At 41.8% G+C, this 21,291-nt stretch overlaps 1 protein-coding gene across 1 annotated transcript in view; it reads right to left on the minus strand.

Moving 5' to 3' along the window:
- Positions 1 to 3,150: 3,150 nt before the first annotated feature.
- The window catches only part of map1b (microtubule-associated protein 1B), a 100,770-nt gene continuing 82,629 nt past the window's right edge, over positions 3,151 to 21,291 (minus strand). Inside the window, exons 6-7 of the mRNA XM_067982750.1 lie at positions 14,161 to 14,399; positions 3,151 to 6,605 (exon numbers count right to left, since the gene is read on the minus strand). Of these exons, the coding sequence (XP_067838851.1) occupies positions 6,450 to 6,605; positions 14,161 to 14,399 (395 nt within the window). The 3' untranslated portion in view covers positions 3,151 to 6,449. The remainder of the gene's footprint in view (positions 6,606 to 14,160; positions 14,400 to 21,291) is intronic.

The following is a 21,291-nucleotide window of genomic DNA, read 5'->3' on the forward strand; positions in this document are numbered from 1 at the left end:
AATGGGGTGTTGAAAACTGCACACATTACTCTAACTGTTGCATTACCATTGCCTGGGACATCAGATAGGAAATGTAATTTGCTCATGCTTGTTGCACATCACAAAAACATTGCTGAGAAAAAAACAACACAATTGTCATATTTCATTTTATTGTGGGTTTTAATTTAATTGTTCCCTTTACATCAAATACTCCAGTGGCAGGGGATATTGCACACAATATCTGAAAAGCACTACATAATACTTTCACTGAAAACTAAGTTCTACATTAGATATGACTGGATAGAATTTTGCAGGATTATAAGACATAAATACCATACATAGCTGCAGTTTGACACATAAAACATTATTCAGATAATGGGAGGATTGTGAGTTGCTGCTCAGCCAGTTGTAAGGCTGGTGCTTTCCATATCTGGAAGATAAAACTGCATGCAAGTGTTTAAGCAGATTCTTTATGTTCGCAGTCTATTCATTTTTACAAGTCATCAGCGGAACTTCTGTGAATTAAGGATGAGAGTAAATTTGGACAGTCACAAGGTTGGTTGCAGTCACTTACCAGGGCATTAGGCATTAACAGTTTTTGGTCACTATTACTTTGTAATGTCACAAACATCCCATAAACAGCATCACTTAGTAAATCAGCTGAAGTATCATCAGGTCACAGCTACATAATGTGGTGTCACACACATAATTCAATGTGTCAAACACTTTTACAATGAGATTTGTTTTAGAAAAACACTCGAAACCCCAAACACCCATTCATTCTCATCTCTAAAAGTGAGCAAGTTCCCTCACCACAGTTGCTATTCCAATTTTAATGTACTCAATTTGTTTTTAATTAAAACAAACTTCACAACACATACCTTTTGATCCACAGACTACCATAACAGGTACATGTTTGTGGTAAGGTGGGAATGAATTGCATTGCAACCTTTAAACCTGCAAGTGGATTGTGAACAATTGTTTCACCAGAACCCAGTACGTTAGTTTGGAATACAGTATATAAATCTGGAAGAAAATTAACTATGGCAGGATATCAGTGGATTGTCTATTTCAAAAAAAAGTTGTTTGTCGGAATGTAACAGGTTCAAACCCACTTAGTTATGGCAATTCATCATGGCTTGTTCTTTGATCCTCAAGGCCCTTGGAAACCATCAGAAATAAGTACGCAATCATTTTCACCTTACTGACATTGAGAGTTTGAAGGCATTTAAAAATACCACACAAAAAAAATGTACAATACATTGCCAAATCCAGGTAAACTTGTTCCACAAAATCTACCATAGAGGTTCCGTGCTGGCCACAGCACAGAGTTTGACTTCTTACCAAGTTCCTTTAATATTGACATTTGTTACCACAGTGCAATCTCACAATTACACAACGTGATTTGTCCAACTCAGTTTGTCTGCAGGAAATGTAAACATGAAACAGGAAACAAACAGGGGTGCAATCATCAAATGCAAATTGCACATTTTTTTTTAAAAAGCACACTTTGACCATCCGGCCTTTACCTCCTCTTCCATATTTGCTGCCCCCACCTTAATTCCAAGTTTTGTTACAGCAATTTAACACTGTTCTCTGAAGGCCAGATTTTCATGTTTTATTTTTTAAAACATTCTATCACTATTCAGCAGAGATGACTGAAAAAAAAGAGCTGGGGGAAGGGACCTGTGGAAAGGTAAGCTTTAAAAGTGCAACAATGCATTTGAAGAACTGCACCCCTTGTCAAAAAGCGTGTATCATTAGGAGAAACTAAATACCACTTCTTGCATATATGCACCTTGTTCTGGGCAAATGACATGCCTCTTCAATCAGAACTATTTGAGAAGGTGTAATGACATAATCAAAGGAACTTGAAGCAAGTCTCCATAAACATTTTACACAGGGACACCAATAAAACAGCATGCCACGTGCACATTCTCTCAGCACTCAACCCATGATAACACAACTATCTGCTTGAGGTTTCATTATGGTTTCAAAGAAGTGTAGGGAAGGGCAATTTATCAGAAACAGTCATAACAAACTCCTTCACATAAACATAAATTTGAACAGCTTATCTTACAATATTTTTAAATTCAACCATTGGCTCTAGACTAGAATTATAGAATCATAGAATCATACAGCACAGGAAGACGACATTCGGCCCATCGTGCCTGTGCCGGCTCTTTGAAAGAACTATCCAATTAGAAAATGGATTTTACAAAAAAGAAATCCGTTACTTTGATTTTACAGTTAGTAATTTTGTACAGTCAGAAAGCTATGGACTAATATGGAACTAAATCTTCAAAAATATTCTTGTACCAACATAGTTGAACACAACAAAGTTACTAGTGTCAAGAAACTGGAGGGTTTGAAACCAGGGCAGTTACATTTTTCATTTTTGTCTGTCTTCAGAGCTGTGCTCGGGACGTTCCTCTATGAAGAACCATTCAAATAATTTTCTTGAATCTTTTGAATTTAGTTGTTTTTGTATCTCTCCATAATTCTAGAAATAAATGCTACTCAGCAACGTAGTGAGCACAAAGAAAGAAGATAGATGGTATGGCATCACATTTGGACCTTTGTAAGATGTCTGAACCACACGCCGCCCCCACCCACCCCTACTATATGCTCCGAGCCTCTACTATGTTGCTCGAGCCAGCTGGTAGGAGATGTGCAAGAGTGGCCAAGGGCTTCATTTATTGATTTTTAAAAAAAAAAATCCTGCCTTGTGGGGAAGTATCAGAGATTTCACTTGGGCCTTCATCCTGACAGTGTGTCTGATAATAGGACCACAGTACATAGAAGCTGAATTCTGCCATCCTGTAGTGTAGTTTGTTGGAGGACCATGACACAGCAACACCTTGCAGTTTCTAACACCAGCAGCTTTGAGCAGCTCAAACAAACCCAATATAAAGTACATGGTAACTGATTTTTAAAACTTCTATATAATTATAATTAGGGTGAGGTCATCCTATAAAGGTACAGTCTTTAATTTAGTTGGCATTAAACCATACAGGTACAAAACAAACACCTCTAGAGTATCTAAAATTTGCTTAAAATTGAATGTTGGCATTAGTCATAAAAGCTAAAATTAAAAAGGTGTTTTTTAAATAGCAAAAACAAATAATTTAAAACCATGTGCCTCAGTAATGCTTCTTAAATAACCTACTTGGAACAATATCTTGAAATAAAATACCACAATAACAAAACTTTATAATACAAATGTAATATTGCATAAGTTGTGTCTGAAGCAACACAATAAAATTTGATTCTAATGAAGCCTGCCCACATTAGGAAAGCTGTGTACAAGAACAGTGCAAACATAATGGTGCTTTCATTTTCTGTTAAAACAATTTTGCATTACATTTTTGTTCACATAAAGTATTTAAAAATAAAATAATCGGCTTTTAAAAAAAAGTACTATACAAAAATGAGGTCATATCTGTGGGAAGCAGCTGCTTAAGTTATATATCTGGCAAAATTACAATCAGTGGGGTCAAAGGGCATCTAATTCCTGGCTAAGACACTAGATCCAACAGTGGACATGTTTGGACAATGGAGAAGAAAGTTAAAACAGATGTGAAGGGTTACTAAAAAGTCAGTAAGTTTTCACTGTCCACATGCATATTTTTTCTGTGCATTGACCAATCATTCTGTGTCTGGGCAGAAATCCCATGATGTAAATAGAGTAAAGATTCACTCTTGTAAATAACTCTCTCTATAGGAATTCTGGCAGGTGGGGCACAACACTATCTACATGTTATGACTGCCTTTCACCAAAGTAATTGGAGGCCATAATATTTAAACCAATCAAAAATCTCCACAAAGCATCCATAAATCTAAATATGACACATGATACCACAGTTTCAATCCAATGTGATTTCTGATCCTGAACATTCAGCTGGAGGTGGAAACATGCAAGTATTACAGCAAAGAAACAGCTGTCATATTTGGTATAAAAGAAAAGTACATTCTTGTCACAAAGATTTACATGGTATTCTGTTCTCAGCTATAAAGGATTTTTAACTGGAAAAATGCAAGCCTTGATTTTGTAGGCAAACAAGAATGAATCAAGGCTATCAGAAAATAATGGGCTTCAGGTTATCATTAATGCTGCACATTCACATCTTGTGTAGCATTGAGTGTTATCAGATTAAAACAGAACTACTGTTGTTCTCGATGCATTTTACTTGAACATTTAGGCATTTGTTGACTTGTGTTTCTCCCAAAATTAATTTCCCCCATTATGGCAAACAAAATATATTTACTAAAATATACACCAAATACATTCTCAACACAAAAATTTAGTATTCAAAAATATACACAAGCTTCCTTGCTAGGTTTTCTAGCAAAGGTTCACAAGCAGGAACAAACGTCTGACTAACCTTTACAGAGAGGGTATCTGGAATCATTTTAGATGCCTAAATGGCTTATGTGGACTCCAATCATACTGCTGAAAAATCCCAAAATCTTCATTGCCGAGTACCTAATTCACTGATGAACTGCTGGTAAACCATTTGAAAAAACTTTGATTTGAAATAGCGTTCATTCTTTTAGCATTACTTTAGTCTTCAACTAACCAATTATTATCATCATTATCCACATTTAAATTTTTTGTTAAAGGTACAAGTTGATTTCTGAAAACTCTCCAATATTTCCAACAGCACCGTCTCCAATTGGGAAGCCAGTTTTATACAACATGAAACTGCATAATTTATTTGCTCAAAAACATGCACCACACCTTCTGTACCTCAAATAATAAAAAATGTCTTAAGTGCTTCCTAGGTTATGACACTGCATTTCCTCACTTTTCATGTCGTTAAATTTGCTGTTTTTAACCTAGTAAAGCAGCACTGTGGAAAAAATGCACTCAATACTTCTAGATTCCTTAGATGACACAAACACTACAATTCTGTTCACCACATAGTCTAGTACATTTATACTTACACCTGTACAATTTGTGTCTTGTGTGTGGGTTTCAAGGTAAAACAACTCAAGTTTTATAATTACAAATGCCATGCGGATACAACTTATTGAAGAAGATACACCAAAATGTCTTTCCACTGTTGGAACCTTGTGAATGTGAATGAAAACAGAATGAATTCAAATTTGGACTGTACAACATTAACAGTATTACACCCGTGACTGCATATTACCAGACCTAGTCAATCTTGGATGTAGTACTATTAAAGATAAGCTTTAAGGGTTATAAATGAGGATCTAGCAAGATAATTTTTAGAACTATAAATGGTCAATAGTTTAGCTGGTTACAAGAGCCACCACCCTTTCTGTCCAAGTCAAATAATGCACCCAGCTAGTGAACCTTTACTTGGCTTTTTTGGCTGAAAAAAGAAATTAATTCATTTAAAAAGAACGGAGGCAACTTACTGATAAAATATTACATAACCAAAACAAAGGAATAAAACTTTCTGCACATTTGTAGTGATTCTTTTTCCTTACTCCAATTCCACCTGATCCTGTGCTTGCTAAAAACAAGTACTTTGGGGGAAAAAAGTATACATCACATTTGTACATCTGCTATGACTGGTCTCAAAGAAATCATGGTGTCGCATACACATACAAACACATCCACACCCATACACATCACTGCGCTACACAAACTACAGTCCTACATTGATCTTCACTACTGATCCATTGTCTGCCTCATACATGTCCCATTTAAAAAAAAAAGTGCAACCTAGATCACAATACATTCAAGTCACTGTCTAAGGCAAAATGACTAGTATGTGTACTCCCAACTCCTTTGGTCTCTGCTTAAGTATATTAGCTGTCATTTTTTTTAAGCATGCAGTTTTATCAAGGCTTAATGGCAATATGCCATGTTCAAATGCAGAATTAAATCTGTCAAGAAGCTGGTACACAGGGAACATGCCTTAGTTAAATATCTCTGCATATTTATGGAGGGGAATGGGCTGGTTACGTGAAAAGGGTTCAAGATACTTGTGAGTTCAGTACATGTCGTGTCACCATGTGGAGTTTTATGTTATATACTGCCACACGCAGCATTACAGAGTCATTAAAAAGTTACATTTCACACTTTTTTAAGCTATTGTTTTTAACAGTTTGTGGTGTTTTGTTGTTGTGTAAAAGTTCTGCTCCCACAGGTAAGAATCATGTAACTTTCTTTCACTAAATCAGTTTCTTCTAAACACAAAGACCCTGAACCAGGATCAACCACACCACAAATGTAACGGATTCGAAGCTTGGCAGATCCAAGTATTTTAAACCCTGTTGTTATTTTTTTTTTTAGGAATACGAAAGTTTTGCCTTAGCATAGGAACTAAATAGTCTGGAAAGTGTTACACGCTAGTGACCTGTATAACAAATCTATCGTACAGTATTCAGCAGACATTGATTTACATCTGCTTTCCCTCTTTTTTTCTAAATTTCCATTTGAGTGCTTCCCCTTAGACAACTGGTTGAATGTTCTGGTTTTATGGGACTCCCAGTTACAGTTCAATCTTGCACGCAGGGAACGATTCGTCTTGCATGACGACAGTGCTGCTGCTTGCTAGCACCATGATGTTGAGGTCCTGTTGCTTCTCGTGAGTTTGCTGGTACCATTCCCTCATGACTTCGGAGTCATGGGTTGGGATCAGGGTAACCTATAATCCAACATAAAACCATGGTGAAAATCTACTCCATCTACTATCTGCTAAACAGTCAGAGTCACAGTCACTCACTATTCCCTTAGTCATTGATAAGAAGATAACAGGCCTATAGATCAAGTTGCCGGCTCGTGTGGTGAATGCTGACTCTTTGCAAAAGTTCAAAACAGAGCTGAACCAGTTCCTGGCTGGGGCGGAGATCACATATTATAAAAAGGTAGATGAAATACCAGGAAATATAAGCAGGGTTAATGTGGTCTCGTGGATTAGTTTAGATCGCCTAATGGGGTCAGAGATGCATTTTCCAGTTTTTCCCCCCTCGTTGGCTTTAGATTTTTAATTTTTAAAGGAGATTACGTGGTTGCTGGTGGGTAGGGGGTGTCTAATCACAATGCTTCAGGCATCACGACTGTGTACAGCAGGCTTGATGGACCAGGTGGTCTTTTTCTGCCCATCATTTTTGCATGTTTGTAGGTTCGTGTAAATCATAGAATCATAGAAAGATTACAGCACTGAATGAGGCCATTCGGCCCATCGAGTCCATGCCGGCTCTATGCAAGAGCAATCCAGATAGTACCAATCCCCGCCCTATCCCCAAAGCCCTGCAAATTTTTTTCCTTCCAAGTACTTATCCAGTTCCCTTTTGAAAGCCATGATTGAATCTGCCTCCATCAGCCCCTCTGGCAGTGCATTCCAGATCCTAACCACTGGTTGTGTAAAAACGTTTTTCCTCATGTCACCTTTGGTTCTTTTGCCAATCACCTTAAATCTATGTCCTCTGGTTCTTGACCCTTCCGCCCAGTGGGAACAGTTTCTCTCTTTCTACTCTGTCTAGACCCTTAATGATTTTGAATACCTCTATCAAATCTCCTCTCAACCTTCTCTGTTCGAAGGAGAACACCCAAGCTTCTCCAGTCTATCCACGTAATTGAAGTCCCACATCCCTGGAATGATTCTAGCAAATCTTTTCTGCACTCTCTCTAAGGCCTTCACATCTTTCCTAAAGTGCGGTGCCCAGAATTGGACACAATACTCCAGTTGTGTTTTATAAAGGTTCATCATGACTTCCTTGCTTTTGTACTCTATGCCTCTATTTATAAAGCCCAGAATCCCGTATGCTTTTTTAACTGCTTTCTCAGCCTGCCCTGTCACCTTCAATGATTTGTGCACATAAACCCCCAGATCTCTCTGTTCCTGTACCCCTTTTAGAATTGTGCCCTTTCGTTTATTTTGTCTCTCCTCATTCTTCCTAATGAAATGCATCACCTTGCATTATTCTGTGTTAAATTTCATTTGCCATGTGTCCGCCCATTCCACCAGCCTGTCTATATCCTCTTGAAGTCTATCACTATCCTCCTCACTGTTCACTACGCTGCCAAGTTTTGTTCATCTGCAAATTTGGAAATTGTGCCCTGTACACTCAAGTCCAAGCCATTAATATATATAAAGAAAAGCAGTGGTCCTAGTACTGAACCCCGGGGAACACCACTGTATACCTCCCTCCAGTCAGAAAAACAATTGTTCACCACTACTCTCTGATTCCTGTCACTTAGCCAATTTTGTATCTATGCTGCCACTGCTCCCTTTATTCCATGGGCTTCAATCTTGATGACAAACCTATTATGCGGCACTTTATCAAAGGCCTTTTGGAAGTCCATATACACCACATCAATCGCATTGCCCTCATCGACCCTCTCTGTTACCTCACAAAAAACTCTTATCAAGTTAGTTAAACACGATTTGCCTTTAACTAATCCGTGCTGGCTTTCCCTAATCAATCCACACTTGTCCAAGTCACTGCTAATTCTGTCCCGGATTTTCATTTCTAAAAGTTTCTCCACCACCGAGGTTAAACTGACTGGCCTGTAATTGCTGGGTTTATCTTTACACCCAGTAAATGATGCTGGTTAACAAAATCTGTATTGTTAGAAAATACTAAGCAAGATTTATTAATTAGGATTCTTTTTCATCTTTACATTATAGAATCATAGAATCATAGAAGTTACAACATGGAAACAGGCCCTTCGGCCCAACATGTCCGTGTCGCCCAGTTTATACCACTAAGCTAGTCCCAGTTGCCTGCACTTGGCCCATATCCCTCTATACCCATCTTACCCATGTAACTGTCCAAATGCTTTTTAAAAGACAAAATTGTACCCGCCTCTACTACTGCCTCTGGCAGCTCGTTCCAGACACTCACCACCCTTTGAGTGAAAAAATTGCCCCTCTGGACCCTTTTGTATCTCTCCCCTCTCACCTTAAATCTATGCCCCCTCGTTATAGACTCCCCTACCTTTGGGAAAAGATTTTGACTATCGACCTTATCTATGCCCCTCATTATTTTATAGACTTCTATAAGATCACCCCTTAACCTCCTACTCTCCAGGGAAAAAAGTCCCAGTCTGTCTAACCTCTCCCTGTAAGTCAAACCATCAAGTCCCGGTAGCATCCTAGTAAATCTTTTCTGCACTCTTTCTAGTTTAATAATATCCTTTCTATAATAGGGTGACCAGAACTGTACACAGTACTCCAAGTGTGGCCTCACCAATGCCCTGTACAACTTCAACAAGATATCCCAACTCCTGCATTCAATGTTCTGACCAATGAAACCAAGCATGCCGAATGCCTTCTTCACCACCCTATCCACCTGTGACTCCACTTTCACAGAGCTATGAATCTGTACTCCTAGATCTCTTTGTTCTATAACTCTCCCCAACGCCCTACCATTAACGGAGTAGGTCCTGGCCCGATTCGGTCTACCAAAATGCATCACCTCACATTTATCTAAATTAAACTCCATCTGCCATTCATCGGCCCACTGGCCCAATTGATCAAGATCCCGTTGCAATCCCAGATAACCTTCTTCACTGTCCACAATGCCACCAATCTTGGTGTCATCTGCAAACTTACTAACCATGCCTCCTAAATTCTCATCCAAATCATTAATATAAATAACAAATAACAGCGGACCCAGCACCGATCCCTGAGGCACACCGCTGGACACAGGCATCCAGTTTGAAAAACAACCCTCCACAACCACCCTCTGTCTTCTGTCGTCAAGCCAATTTTGTATCCAATTGGCTACCTCACCTTGGATCCCATGAGATTTAACCTTATGTAACAACCTACCATGCGGTACCTTGTCAAATGCTTTGCTGAAGTCCATGTAGACCACGTCTACTGCACAGCCCTCATCTATCTTCTTGGTTACCCCTTCAAAAAACTCAATCAAATTCGTGAGACATGATTTTCCTCTCACAAAACCATGCTGACTGTTCCTAATTAGTCCCTGCCTCTCCAAATGCCTGTAGATCCTGTCCCTCAGAATACCCTCTAACAACTTACCCACTACAGATGTCAGGCTCACTGGTCTGTAGTTCCCAGGCTTTTCCCTGCCGCCCTTCTTAAACAAAGGCACAACATTTGCTACCCTCCAATCTTCAGGCACCTCACCTGTAGCGGTGGATGATTCAAATATCTCTGCTAGGGGACCCACAATTTCCTCCCTAACCTCCCATAACGTCCTGGGATACATTTCATCAGGTCCCGGAGATTTATCTACCTTGATGCGCGTTAAGACTTCCAGCACCTCCCTCTCTGTAATATGTACACTCCTCAAGACATCACTATTTATTTCCCCAAGTTCCCTAACATCCATGCCTTTCTCAACCATAAATACCGATGTGAAATATTCATTCAGGATCTCACCCATTTCTTGTGGTTCCGCACATAGATGACCTTGTTGATCCTTAAGAGGCCCTACTCTCTCCCTAGTTACCCTTTTGCCCTTTATGTATTTGTAGAAGCTCTTTGGATTCACCTTTGCCTGATCTGCCAAAGCAATCTCATATCCCCTTTTTGCCCTCCTGATTTCTCTCTTAACTCTACTCCGGCAATCTCTATACTCTTCAAGGGATCCACTTGATCCCAGCTGCCTATGCATGTCATATGCCTCCTTTTTCTTTTTGACCAGTGCCTCAATCTCCCGAGTCATCCAAGGTTCCCTATTTCTACCAGCCTTGCCCTTCACTTTATAAGGAATGTGCTTACCCTGAACCCTGGTTAACACACTTTTGAAAGCCTCCCACTTACCAGACGTCCCTTTGCCTGCCAACAGACTCTCCCAATCAACTTCTGAAAGTTCCTGTCTAATACCATCAAAATTGGCCTTTCCCCAATTTAGAATTTTAACTTTTGGGCCAGACCTATCCTTCTCCATAGCTATCTTAAAACTAATGGAATTATGATCACTTGTCCCAACGTGATCCCTCACCAACACTTCTGTCACCTGCCCTTCCTTATTTCCCAAGAGGAGGTCAAGTTTTGCCCCCTCTCTAGTCGGTCCATCCACATACTGAATGAGAAATTCCTCCTGAATACACTCAACAAATTTCTCTCCATCCAAGCCCCTAATGCTATGGCTGTCCCAGTCAATGTTGGGAAAGTTAAAGTCCCCTACTATTACCACCCTATTTTTCTTGCAGCTGTCTGTAATCTCCTTACATATTTGCTCCTCAATTTCCCGTTGACTATTTGGGGGTCTGTAGTACAATCCTATCAAAGTGATCTCTCCCTTCTTATTTTTCAGTTCTACCCATATAGACTCAGTGGGCGAACCCTCGGATATATCCCCTCTCACTACTGCCGTGATGTTCTCCCTAATCAAGAACGCAACTCCCCCTCCTCTCTTACCTCCTGCTCTATCATTCCTATAGCATCTGTACCCTGGAACATTGAGCTGCCAGTCCTGCCCCTCCCTTATCCATGTTTCAGTAATAGCTATAACATCCCAGTCCCATGTACCCATCCATGCCCTGAGTTCATCTGCCTTGCCCATCAGACTTCTTGCATTGAAATAAATGCAGTTTAATCTAGACTTCCCTTGGTCTTTGCCCTGCTTTCTCAGACCATCTGTCCGGTCATGTTCTGTACACTCTCCCTTACTGCCTTTTGTTTCTGTCACCATTTTATTTCCCACTGACTTCCTGCATCGGTTCCCATCCCCCTGCCACATTAGTTTAAACCCTCCCCAACAGCACTGGCAAACACTCCCCCTAGGACATTGGTTCCAGTCCTGCCCAGATGCAGACCGTCCAATTTGTACTGGTCCCACCTCCCCCAGAACCGGTTCCAATGGCCCAGGAATTTGAATCCCTCCCTCTTGCACCATCTCTCAAGCCACGTATTCATCCTAGCTATCCTGTCATTCCTACTCTGACTTGCCCGTGGCACTGGTAGCAATCCTGAGATTACTACCTTTGAGGTCCTACTCTTTAGTTTAACTCCTAACTCCCTAAATTCAGCTTGTAGGACCTCATCCTGTTTTTTACCTATATCGTTGGTGCCTATATGCACCACGACAACTGGCTGTTCACCCTCCCCCTCCAGAATGTCCTGCAGCCGCTCCGAGACATCCTTGACCCTTGCACCAGGGAGGCAACATACCATCCTGGAGTCTCGGTTGCGTCCGCAGAAACGCCTGTCTATTCCCCTTACAATCGAGTCCCCTATCACTATAGCTCTGCCACTCTTTTTCCTGCCCTCCTGTGCAGCAGAGCCAGCCACGGTGCCATGAACCTGGCCACTGCCACCTTCCCCTGGTGAGCCATCTCCCCCAACAGTATCCAAAACGGTATACCTGTTTTGGAGGGAGATGACCGCATTAGTTAAATATTTTCTATTACGTCACTGATTTCGAGGCCACAATGCCTGGCTTCATGTTCCACCATGTCCCCTGCCCTAATTGTCATGGTGTGGAATAGCACTCATCTCCAAATACCACCTTTTACTCATTCTTCCAGCTCCTTCTCCACTTTAGAACACTTGACTCTTCCAGGCCTCACACCTCTTCAAGATCCTCCTAGTCTAATGACTCGCAGTTGTCTTCCTCTCAGAATCCTCTTCCCTCATGTCTGCCCTCAATTCTCTGCATCGAGAGTCCTCATCTATGGTGATTTCAATCTCCACCTGAACTCACACTCATTCACCCTAGCTGACTTCCTTGCCCTCCCTTCCATCGTCAACCTCACCCTTCAAACTGACTCCCCCATTGATACATGGTCATCCTCTTTATCTCATCACACATGAGGGGAGAAATTGGACTTGCGCCCAAAACGGGTGGCAAGTCAGCAGAGCGATTGCTCTGCCTTCTGGCTCATACTGGCCTGAGGCCCGAACTGGGCCACAGATAGATCCTTGGGTGGGTGGGCCGGGGGTGGGGGGGGGGGGGGAGTGGAGCCTGAGCACACAGTGGCCTGCAGTTTTTTTAGTGGAGCCAGGAGGAGCACTTCTGCTTTTAAAAAGTTTGTGGCTGTTTTTTGAGTGGCCTCCAGTGATCCCTTTAAAGACTGCTGGTTAGGCCATTTAAGATCGCCAACCTACTCCAACCCTAGCCCTTTAATCGGATGATCAACACCTTTATTTTCAGTAGATCCCTGACAGTCTCCATTGCCTAACATTCTACCTGGTATATCAGCCATCTCCATAGCCTAGTACAACTAGTCCTATAACTAGGACCCCAGTTTGTATAGGAAAGCAGTCTGTTTCAGGTGGGCAGGCTGCTCAACCATTAACAAGCCCTCCTGGCATTTGTCTGATTTACGCTTCTGTGAAGAGCCTGGGGGCATTTTTCTACATTAAAGGCGCTATATAAATGCAAGTTGTTGTTGTTATGATGTAGATCTGTTGTTAAAGGTTAAGTGCTTTAACGGAGAAAAGAACCAAGGCAGGTAAATGGAGTTAAGGTACAGAGCAGCCAGGATCTAACTGAATGCAGGTTCAAGGGGTTAAATGGCTCACCCTTGATCCTATGCTCCTAAGTCGAAGAGGAAACCAAGATTCTTAAAGACAATTTTAGCAGTGAAGATATGGGAAATTCATTTGAGGTTAGAGGAGACAGTGATGCTGAAATTAACAATAGATGAAGAAGGGTTAAAGGTGGAGCCAAAGTGAAGAGTTGTAGCTGTTGATTACATCGAATTTTACAGCACAGAAAGAGGCCATTCGGCCCAACTGGTCTGTGCCGGTGTTTATACTCCACACGACTCTCCTCCCACCTTACTTCATCTAACCCTATCAACATAACCTTCTATTCCTTTCTCCCTCATTTAGTTATCTAGCGTCCCCTTAGATGGAACTATGGGCTATGATTAAGCTGGTGAGAAACATGAAACGGTATGTTTCAGGAATTGAAAGGAACAAGATTTTACTGTCTCATTGAAGGGCATGCAAGAAATCAAGCTACAGCGATTCAGCCGTTGCATTGCAAGAAGACAGGGAGGAAGACTCAATACCACATCATATCAATACAGCCAGCAGTGAAGTTCACTGACATGCTTCTGCTGGAAGTGCCTGTTTGTGCTGATTATAACACAAGTGTTGGCTTTAACTTATCAGCAGTAACATCACGGGAAAAGAGAGTTAAATCCAGTGCAAGTATAAATTTAAAGCATATCCTAAATATATTATTTAACTGCGAATCATTACAAAAATTATTTAAAAAAACAGTAAGAATTATAAAACATATTTTGAAAGGAAGAGCCAGTAACCTTACCTGCATGTTACTGCCCCACTGAGACTTGCCCTCCAGCAGAGCATCCAGCACAGCCCTGCTCGGCTCCTCAGCTGCATGGTCATTTCCACTCACTACATAGTAGGAAGATCTCACTCGTTTGAAAAATTCTGCATCTACAGTCTTGGCACTGCAGTGATTTGGAATGTATACCAGGTCAAGGTACACAGGAGGTCCCGGGGGCACCGATGGCATGCCTGCTGCCTTACTGCCGCTGGACCCTTAAACAGAAAGGATTTAATGTTTCACTATAATGGCATTGCAAAAGTCAATTCCCTTTAAGAAGATTTGAATTCCAAAGTTTTGCTAAAAACACAATTTAGCAACAATACTTAAATCAAATGCATTTTCCCCCAATTTCTCCTTGCTGCTCCTGAAGGCACTGATTCATGTTGGATTTTCTGCAGGTGATGGGAGCCCGACAGTACCTTGGCCAAGTCATTCATCATGTGTGAGCCTAGCTCGTACACGTTGGCAGAATATTCAGCCATTGGGGGTCTAAACTGTCCTCACCTGACATCCACATAAATAGGTGTAGAGGTTTGTCACGGGCATTAGAGCAAAACAGGCGGAGTTGCATTGGCGACCTTTTATACACCTCGTTTCATATTAATTTCTATTGAAGTGAATGGAGCTGAATATAATGGGCGGGGAGTTTGTCAGGTGGGGAGTGCGTCGGGCGGCCGATTTGATATCACCTGTTATGCTCTACTGCCCCCGACAAATCTCTGCCTCACTGACTTTCCAAGATGAACCACCAAATAGTGATTAGGAGTGGGAACCCTGGTTGATTTTTTTTGTTGCCCTCTTTAACCTTGGGCCATTGAAGTCAAAAGCACCCTAACTGCTATCCTAGCAGAGATCAGTAAACTCAACGACCCCCGACCCACGATCTCTCCTTCCCTCCCTCCTCTCCGCTCCCCGGCTGCAGCCTACCAACGCAGGCCTTCCCGCCCGACAGCCAGCCAGCCAGCCTCTCAATCTGGCTGGCTGTCGGCCGGGAAACGGAGAGAAAAAAAATTAAATGTGGTCCAGCCGTTAAATTCAGTAGGGCCTCCCCGTAACCCGCATTTAGGGGTTTCTCAGGTGCTACGATCCCCCTCGCCTCCCCGTAAATATCGGGGCCATTGTTTCAGGTGTAGACAAAGGGTCGGTAACTCTTTTCTCTCCATGGATGCTGACTGACTTCCTGTTTCCAGCATTTCGGCTTTTGTTTTAGATTTCCAGCTTCTACATTATTTTGCTTTACATTTATTTCAAAAACTAACTTTGGGGTGACAGACACTTTAAACAGTGGAAAAATATATGTCCAGATGTATTTCAATTTAAATCACACAGTCAAATAGGCACTTTACAGCTCAGAAAACCAAGATGATTGAGTACTTAAGGCCATTTTTTTGTCAGTGTATTAATCTTGATTGAAAAGTACACATACGCAAACAAAGCTGTGAGGCAGGTAGAAAGTGGTAATAGATTGTTTGTAATGCTACCCAGACTGAGTCCTGCTCCCTTCTTAAAATATGTTCAAGGAAATTAGCAACACAGAAAATACATTTGCTTATTAAGAACTTGTCAAAAGCCAATCAAGAGCAACTTGGTCAGAATTATGCAGCCAGGGGAGGAACGGAGAGAAAGACAAAGGAAAAGTAGGTCCTGAATTCCAGTTCAGAATGGTGTTAATCAGCTGAACAAAGGATAAGATTTCCAAGTGTCACCACAGCAGTGAAAAGTGAATGGTGCAGAGGAGTTTTCAGCTCACAGCCAGTGCAATAGCTATCATGGAGTAAATCTTAATACATCAGGGTTGGAAGAATACGGCAGCCCAGGAACTGTTTGTTTTTTTGTTGAATGTGTATTCGGAGGTTCTGCAGGTAACACCTCTCTGTCTGAACACGGTGATTGCCTTGGCAACGGGCAGTTGCAGGGGCAGTCTGTAAACACCATGTATTATTGTTCAATATGTATAAATGCGTAGGCTTCAAGGAGATCTTGAAACATTTGCCTGAGGAAGGAGAAAATCTCCGAAAGCTTGTGAATTTAAAATAAAATTGCTGGACTATAACTTGGTGTTGTAAAATTGTTTACAATTGTCAACCCCAGTCCATCACCGGCATCTCCACATCAGGAACATAGACAGCAGAGGAGCTCACACCTTGCAGAACAAACACCCCACACAGTAGGTCTACCGCAACCGCGTTAACTACCAGGGGGCTTGGCAAAGGTGCAATGCTTAGATTGAACAGGTCATGATGTGGAGATGCCGGTGATGGACTGGGGTTGACAATTGTAAACAATTTTACAACACCAAGTTATAGTCCAGCAATTGAACAGAGAGGCCTTGCAAGGACAATCAGCTACTACTGGCAGCGAAGGCCACCTGTGCTCTCAACTTCATGCAATAGGGTCTTTCCCAAGCATTTTAGGCATCACAGGAGTCAGCTATTTTGCTAACTGCTGCTACATTAAGGCGTTAACTAAAGGCCTGTTATGCAATGCACCCACTTACATATAGTTCAGTAGCAATTTGCAGCAGAGGCAGCTAAAGATTTTGAAAATGCAGGCTTTACCACGCTACAGGGATCATTCACTGTACACGTGTGGTCATTCGTGTCTATTAACAATTCTATGGCATACCCAAGAACATAAGAAATAGGATCAGGAGAAGGCCATATGGCCCCTCGAGCCTGCTCCGCCATTCAATCAAATCATGGCTGATCTTCAACCTCAACTTTCCTGCCCGATCCCCATATCCCTTGATTCCCCTACAGTCCAGAAATCTGTCTATTTCAGCCTTGAATACATTCAGTGACTTAGCATCAACAGCTCTCTGGGGTAGAGAATTCCAGAGATTCACAACCCTCTGAATGAAGAAATTCTTCCTCATCTCAGTCTTAAATGGCTGACCCCTTATCCTGCAACTATGCCTCCTAGTTCTAGACTCTCCAGCCATGGAAAACGACCTCTCAGCATCTACCCTGTCAAGCCCCCTCATAATAGGAACATAGGAACAGGAGTAGACCATTCAGCCCCTCGTGCCTGCTCCGCCATTTGATAAGATCATGGCTGATCTGTGATCTAACTCCATATACCTGCCTTTGGCCCATATCCCTTAAAGTTTCAATTAGATCACCTTTCATTCTTCTAAACTCCAGAGGGTATAGGCCCATTCGACTCAACCTCTCATCATAGGACAAACCTCTCATCCCAGGAATTAATCTAGTGAACCTTCGCTGCACCGCCTCTAATGCATGTATATCCTTCCTTAGATAAGGAGACCAAAACTGTACACAGTAGTCCAGGTGAGGTCTCACCAAAGCCCTGTACAATTGTGGTAAGACTTCCTTATTTTTGTACTCCAACCCCCTTGCAATAAAGGCCAACATTCCATTTGCTTTCCTAATTGCTTGCTGTACCTGCATGCTAACTTTTTGTGCTTCTTGTATGAGGACACCCAAGTCTCTCTGAACACCAACATTTAATAGTTTCTTACCATTTAAAATATATTCTGTTTTTCTATTCTTCCTACCAAAGTGAATAACCTCACATTTCCCAACATTATACTCTATCTGCCACCTTCTTGCCCACTCACTTAACCTGTCTATATTCCTTTGCAGACTCTGTGTCCTCCTCACAGCTTACTTTCCCACCTAGCTTTGTATCTTCAGCAAACTTGGATACATTACATTCGGTCCCTTCATCTAAGTCATTAATGTAAATTGTAAATAGCTGAGGCCCAAGCCTAGATTCCCCTTTTTTGGGTTCCTAAACAGGAAGGAGCATTGTTGCATACTGACAGTTGATGGAATGCCACCAGCAAATAATATACATTAAGGCATGGTTCCAGGGGTGCCTGCATCATGTTTTAATTATGAGGCCTTCAAATGTGACACAGCCGATTAGGGACAAAAAAGGAAATCTTTTTGGAGGCAAAGGGCATGACTGAGGTTCTGAATGAGTACTTTGCATCTATCTTCACAAAAGAAGAGGATGAAGTTAATGTCGCAGTAGAGGTGGAGGGAGTAGAGATATTGGATAGGATAAAAATAGATAGAAAGGAGGTGCTAAATAGGTTAGCATCACTCAAAGTTTAACAAGTCCACTGGTCCAGATGGGATGCATCCTAGGTTGCTGAGGGAAGCAAGGGTGGAGATAGCAGAAGCTCTGACCACAATCTTTCAATCCTCCTTGGATATGGGAGTAGTGCCTGAGGACTGGAGGATTGCAAATGTTACACCCACTGTTCAAAAAAGGGGAGAGGGATAAACCTGGTAACTGCAGGCCAGTCAGTCTATCGTCAATGGTGGGAAAACTACTAGAGACCATTGTCAAAGACAAAATTAATTCTCACTTGGAGAAGCATGGGTTAATAAGGGACAGCCAGCACTGATTTGTTAATGGCAAATCATGTCTGACTAACTTGATTGAGTTCTTCGATGAAGTAACAGAGAGGGTTGATGAAGGTAATGCAGTAGATGTTGTATATATGGACTTTCAAAAGGCATTTGATAAAGTACCACATAACAGACTTATTCGAAAAACCAAAACACATGGGATTAAAGGGACAGTGGTAACTTGGGTAAGTAATTGGCTAAGGGATAGGAGGCAGAGAGTAGTGGTGAACGGGAGTACAATTTCAAAGTTTGCGAATGATACAAAACTTGGCAACGTGGTAAATAGTGAGCAGGATAGTTGCAGACTTCAGGAGGACTTAGATAAACTGGTGAAATGGACAGACAGATGGTAGATGCAATTTAATGTGGATAAGTGTGAAGTGATGCACTTTAGGAGGAACAATATAGAGAGGCAGTATAATCTAAATGGTACTATTTTGAGGGGGGTGCAAGAACAGAGGGACCTGGGGGTATAATTCACAAATCTTTGAAGGTGGCAGAGCAAGTTGATAAGGCAGTTAAGAAAGTGTATGGGATACTTGGCTTTGTAAATAGGGGCATTGAATACAAACACAAGGAAGTTATGCTAAACCGTTACAAATCACTGGTTAGGCCTCAGCTGGAGTGTTGTGCACCACATTTTAGGAAGGATGTCAAGGCCTTGCAGAGGGTACTGAGGATGTTTACCAGGATGATACCAGAGTTGAGGGGCTATGTGGAGTTATGTGGAGAGATTGGAGAAGCTGGGATTGTTCTCCTTAGAGCAGAGAAAGTTAAGGGGAGACCTAATGGTGGTATTCACAATTATGAGGGGTTTTGATAGAGCAAGGGGAAACTGTTTCCGCTGGCAGAAGTGTCGGTAACCAGAGTTCATAGATTTAAAATAATTGGCAAAAGAATTAAAAGGGAAATGAGGAGACATTTTTTTCACAGAGGATTGTTAAGATCTGGAACAGACTACCTGCAGGGGTGGTGGGATGGGCAATAAATGCCGGCCTTGCCAGCGACGCCCACATCCCATGAACGAAAAAAAAAAGAAGCAGATTCCATAGGAACATTTTGAGGGGGGTGCAAGAGCAGAGGGACCTGGGGGTATAATTCACAAATCTTTGAAGGTGGCAGGGCAAGTTGATAAGGCAGTTAAGAAAGTGTATGGGATACTTGGCTTGTACTTGTACTTGAAGAGGACTAATTTGCAGGGGGAAAAGCTGGGGTGTGGGACTAAATTAGACAGCTCTTTCAAAGAGCTGGCACAGACATGATGGGCTGAATTGACTCTTTCTGTGCTGTAAGATTCATTGACTGTATAACTCCATGAAGGAGAGGAATAATGGATAGCAGGCTCATGGGAGATGTGAGATAGGGTTTAAAGCCCTAAAAAAGGTAATGAAAATTCTAACCACATATGTTGAATGCTGCACAATATTGCTAAGGACTTGGATGAGGAGCTGCAGCTAACCATGGAAGGGCAGGGGATAATGGTGTGGACCAGACCAGCCGATGTAGCTACAGAATCAGGTGCATGAGAGTCTCATTGACTGGTACTTCCCGTGATCTCGAACAACATGGATAAATATACCACGCAGTCTTGCTTCAAAATTTGACTGCCCACTTGATCCTTTTCTCTGTGTGTTCCCAGTTAAGGGAAGGGCTGTGACACTGACCTCATCCTTGTTCAATGATTTGCTAATAGGCCTATCAATAATACTGGCTCCCTCTCCTCCCCTCTTTGGGTGTGAGTATAAAGGGACCATCGCCTGCAGTTCTCAAAATGAAAGGCTAACGGGCCTGGGATAAGACAAATGACCCTCAGTGTATCAGCTGTAACATTCCAGAAGCTGGCCTGTCTGCCTCTAATACATATCTTCAATGACTACAGCTTGTGGTACTTTTTAAAACTTGTGTGAATGCACTATTTTAAAACACAACACAAACACAGCTCAATCCCCAAATCATTTCTGTGAGAAAAAAAGATCAAAAATCTTGAAACGTGACAGTCTCATGACCTGGTATTTCCAGTGACCTCTGCAATTAGTATAGCTTTCTATGGGGCATAATTACTATCTTAGAACAGCTAGTTGCTTTACCTGTTTAGTTTTTTGCTAAGAGCGGAATGGATTCTGTTAGCTTTACTTGTAAATAACTGAGACCTTATGGGGGTAATTTTAACTTTTGGCTATAGTGTGAAACAGGCGGTATCGGATCGGCCAACCAATTTTCCTTTCCATTGTGGAACGAGGGGCTGATCTGATATTGCCTGTTTTACACTATCGCCAAAAGTTAAAATTACCCCGTTATACAATAAAAGAATGCCAGAGTGCGAGATATATTGGAAGTAAGGTAATTTTATTCAGTGTCTTAATACCTGTGATGTATATTTTCAATGTTTTTTCTCTTGTGGTTATCTACTGTGATTTGCAACCACCTGCATGTGCCTTGCATAAGTGCCCTACTCCTAAGTCCTCCCTTAGCTGAGTAAGTAGCAGTGGTGGATTGCTGCTCAGCCAACTACCAAGCCTCAGGAATACACAAGACCCACTACCTCTATCTGCAACTAAACCTGATGTAACAGCACCAATGCCAGGAGCTGCTTTTTCTAGAGTTTCTTCAGTGTTCTTGGAGATACCACCTACGATCGCTTGCAGGGCTGTGTGATGTTGCAGAACTACTGCCGACATAAGTGGCAACTGGAAGCTCCTGTGATTCTCCACACGTGCCATTG

Source organism: Heptranchias perlo, chromosome 4 (assembly GCF_035084215.1).
Source record: "Heptranchias perlo isolate sHepPer1 chromosome 4, sHepPer1.hap1, whole genome shotgun sequence".
Lineage (NCBI taxonomy): Eukaryota > Metazoa > Chordata > Chondrichthyes > Hexanchiformes > Hexanchidae > Heptranchias > Heptranchias perlo.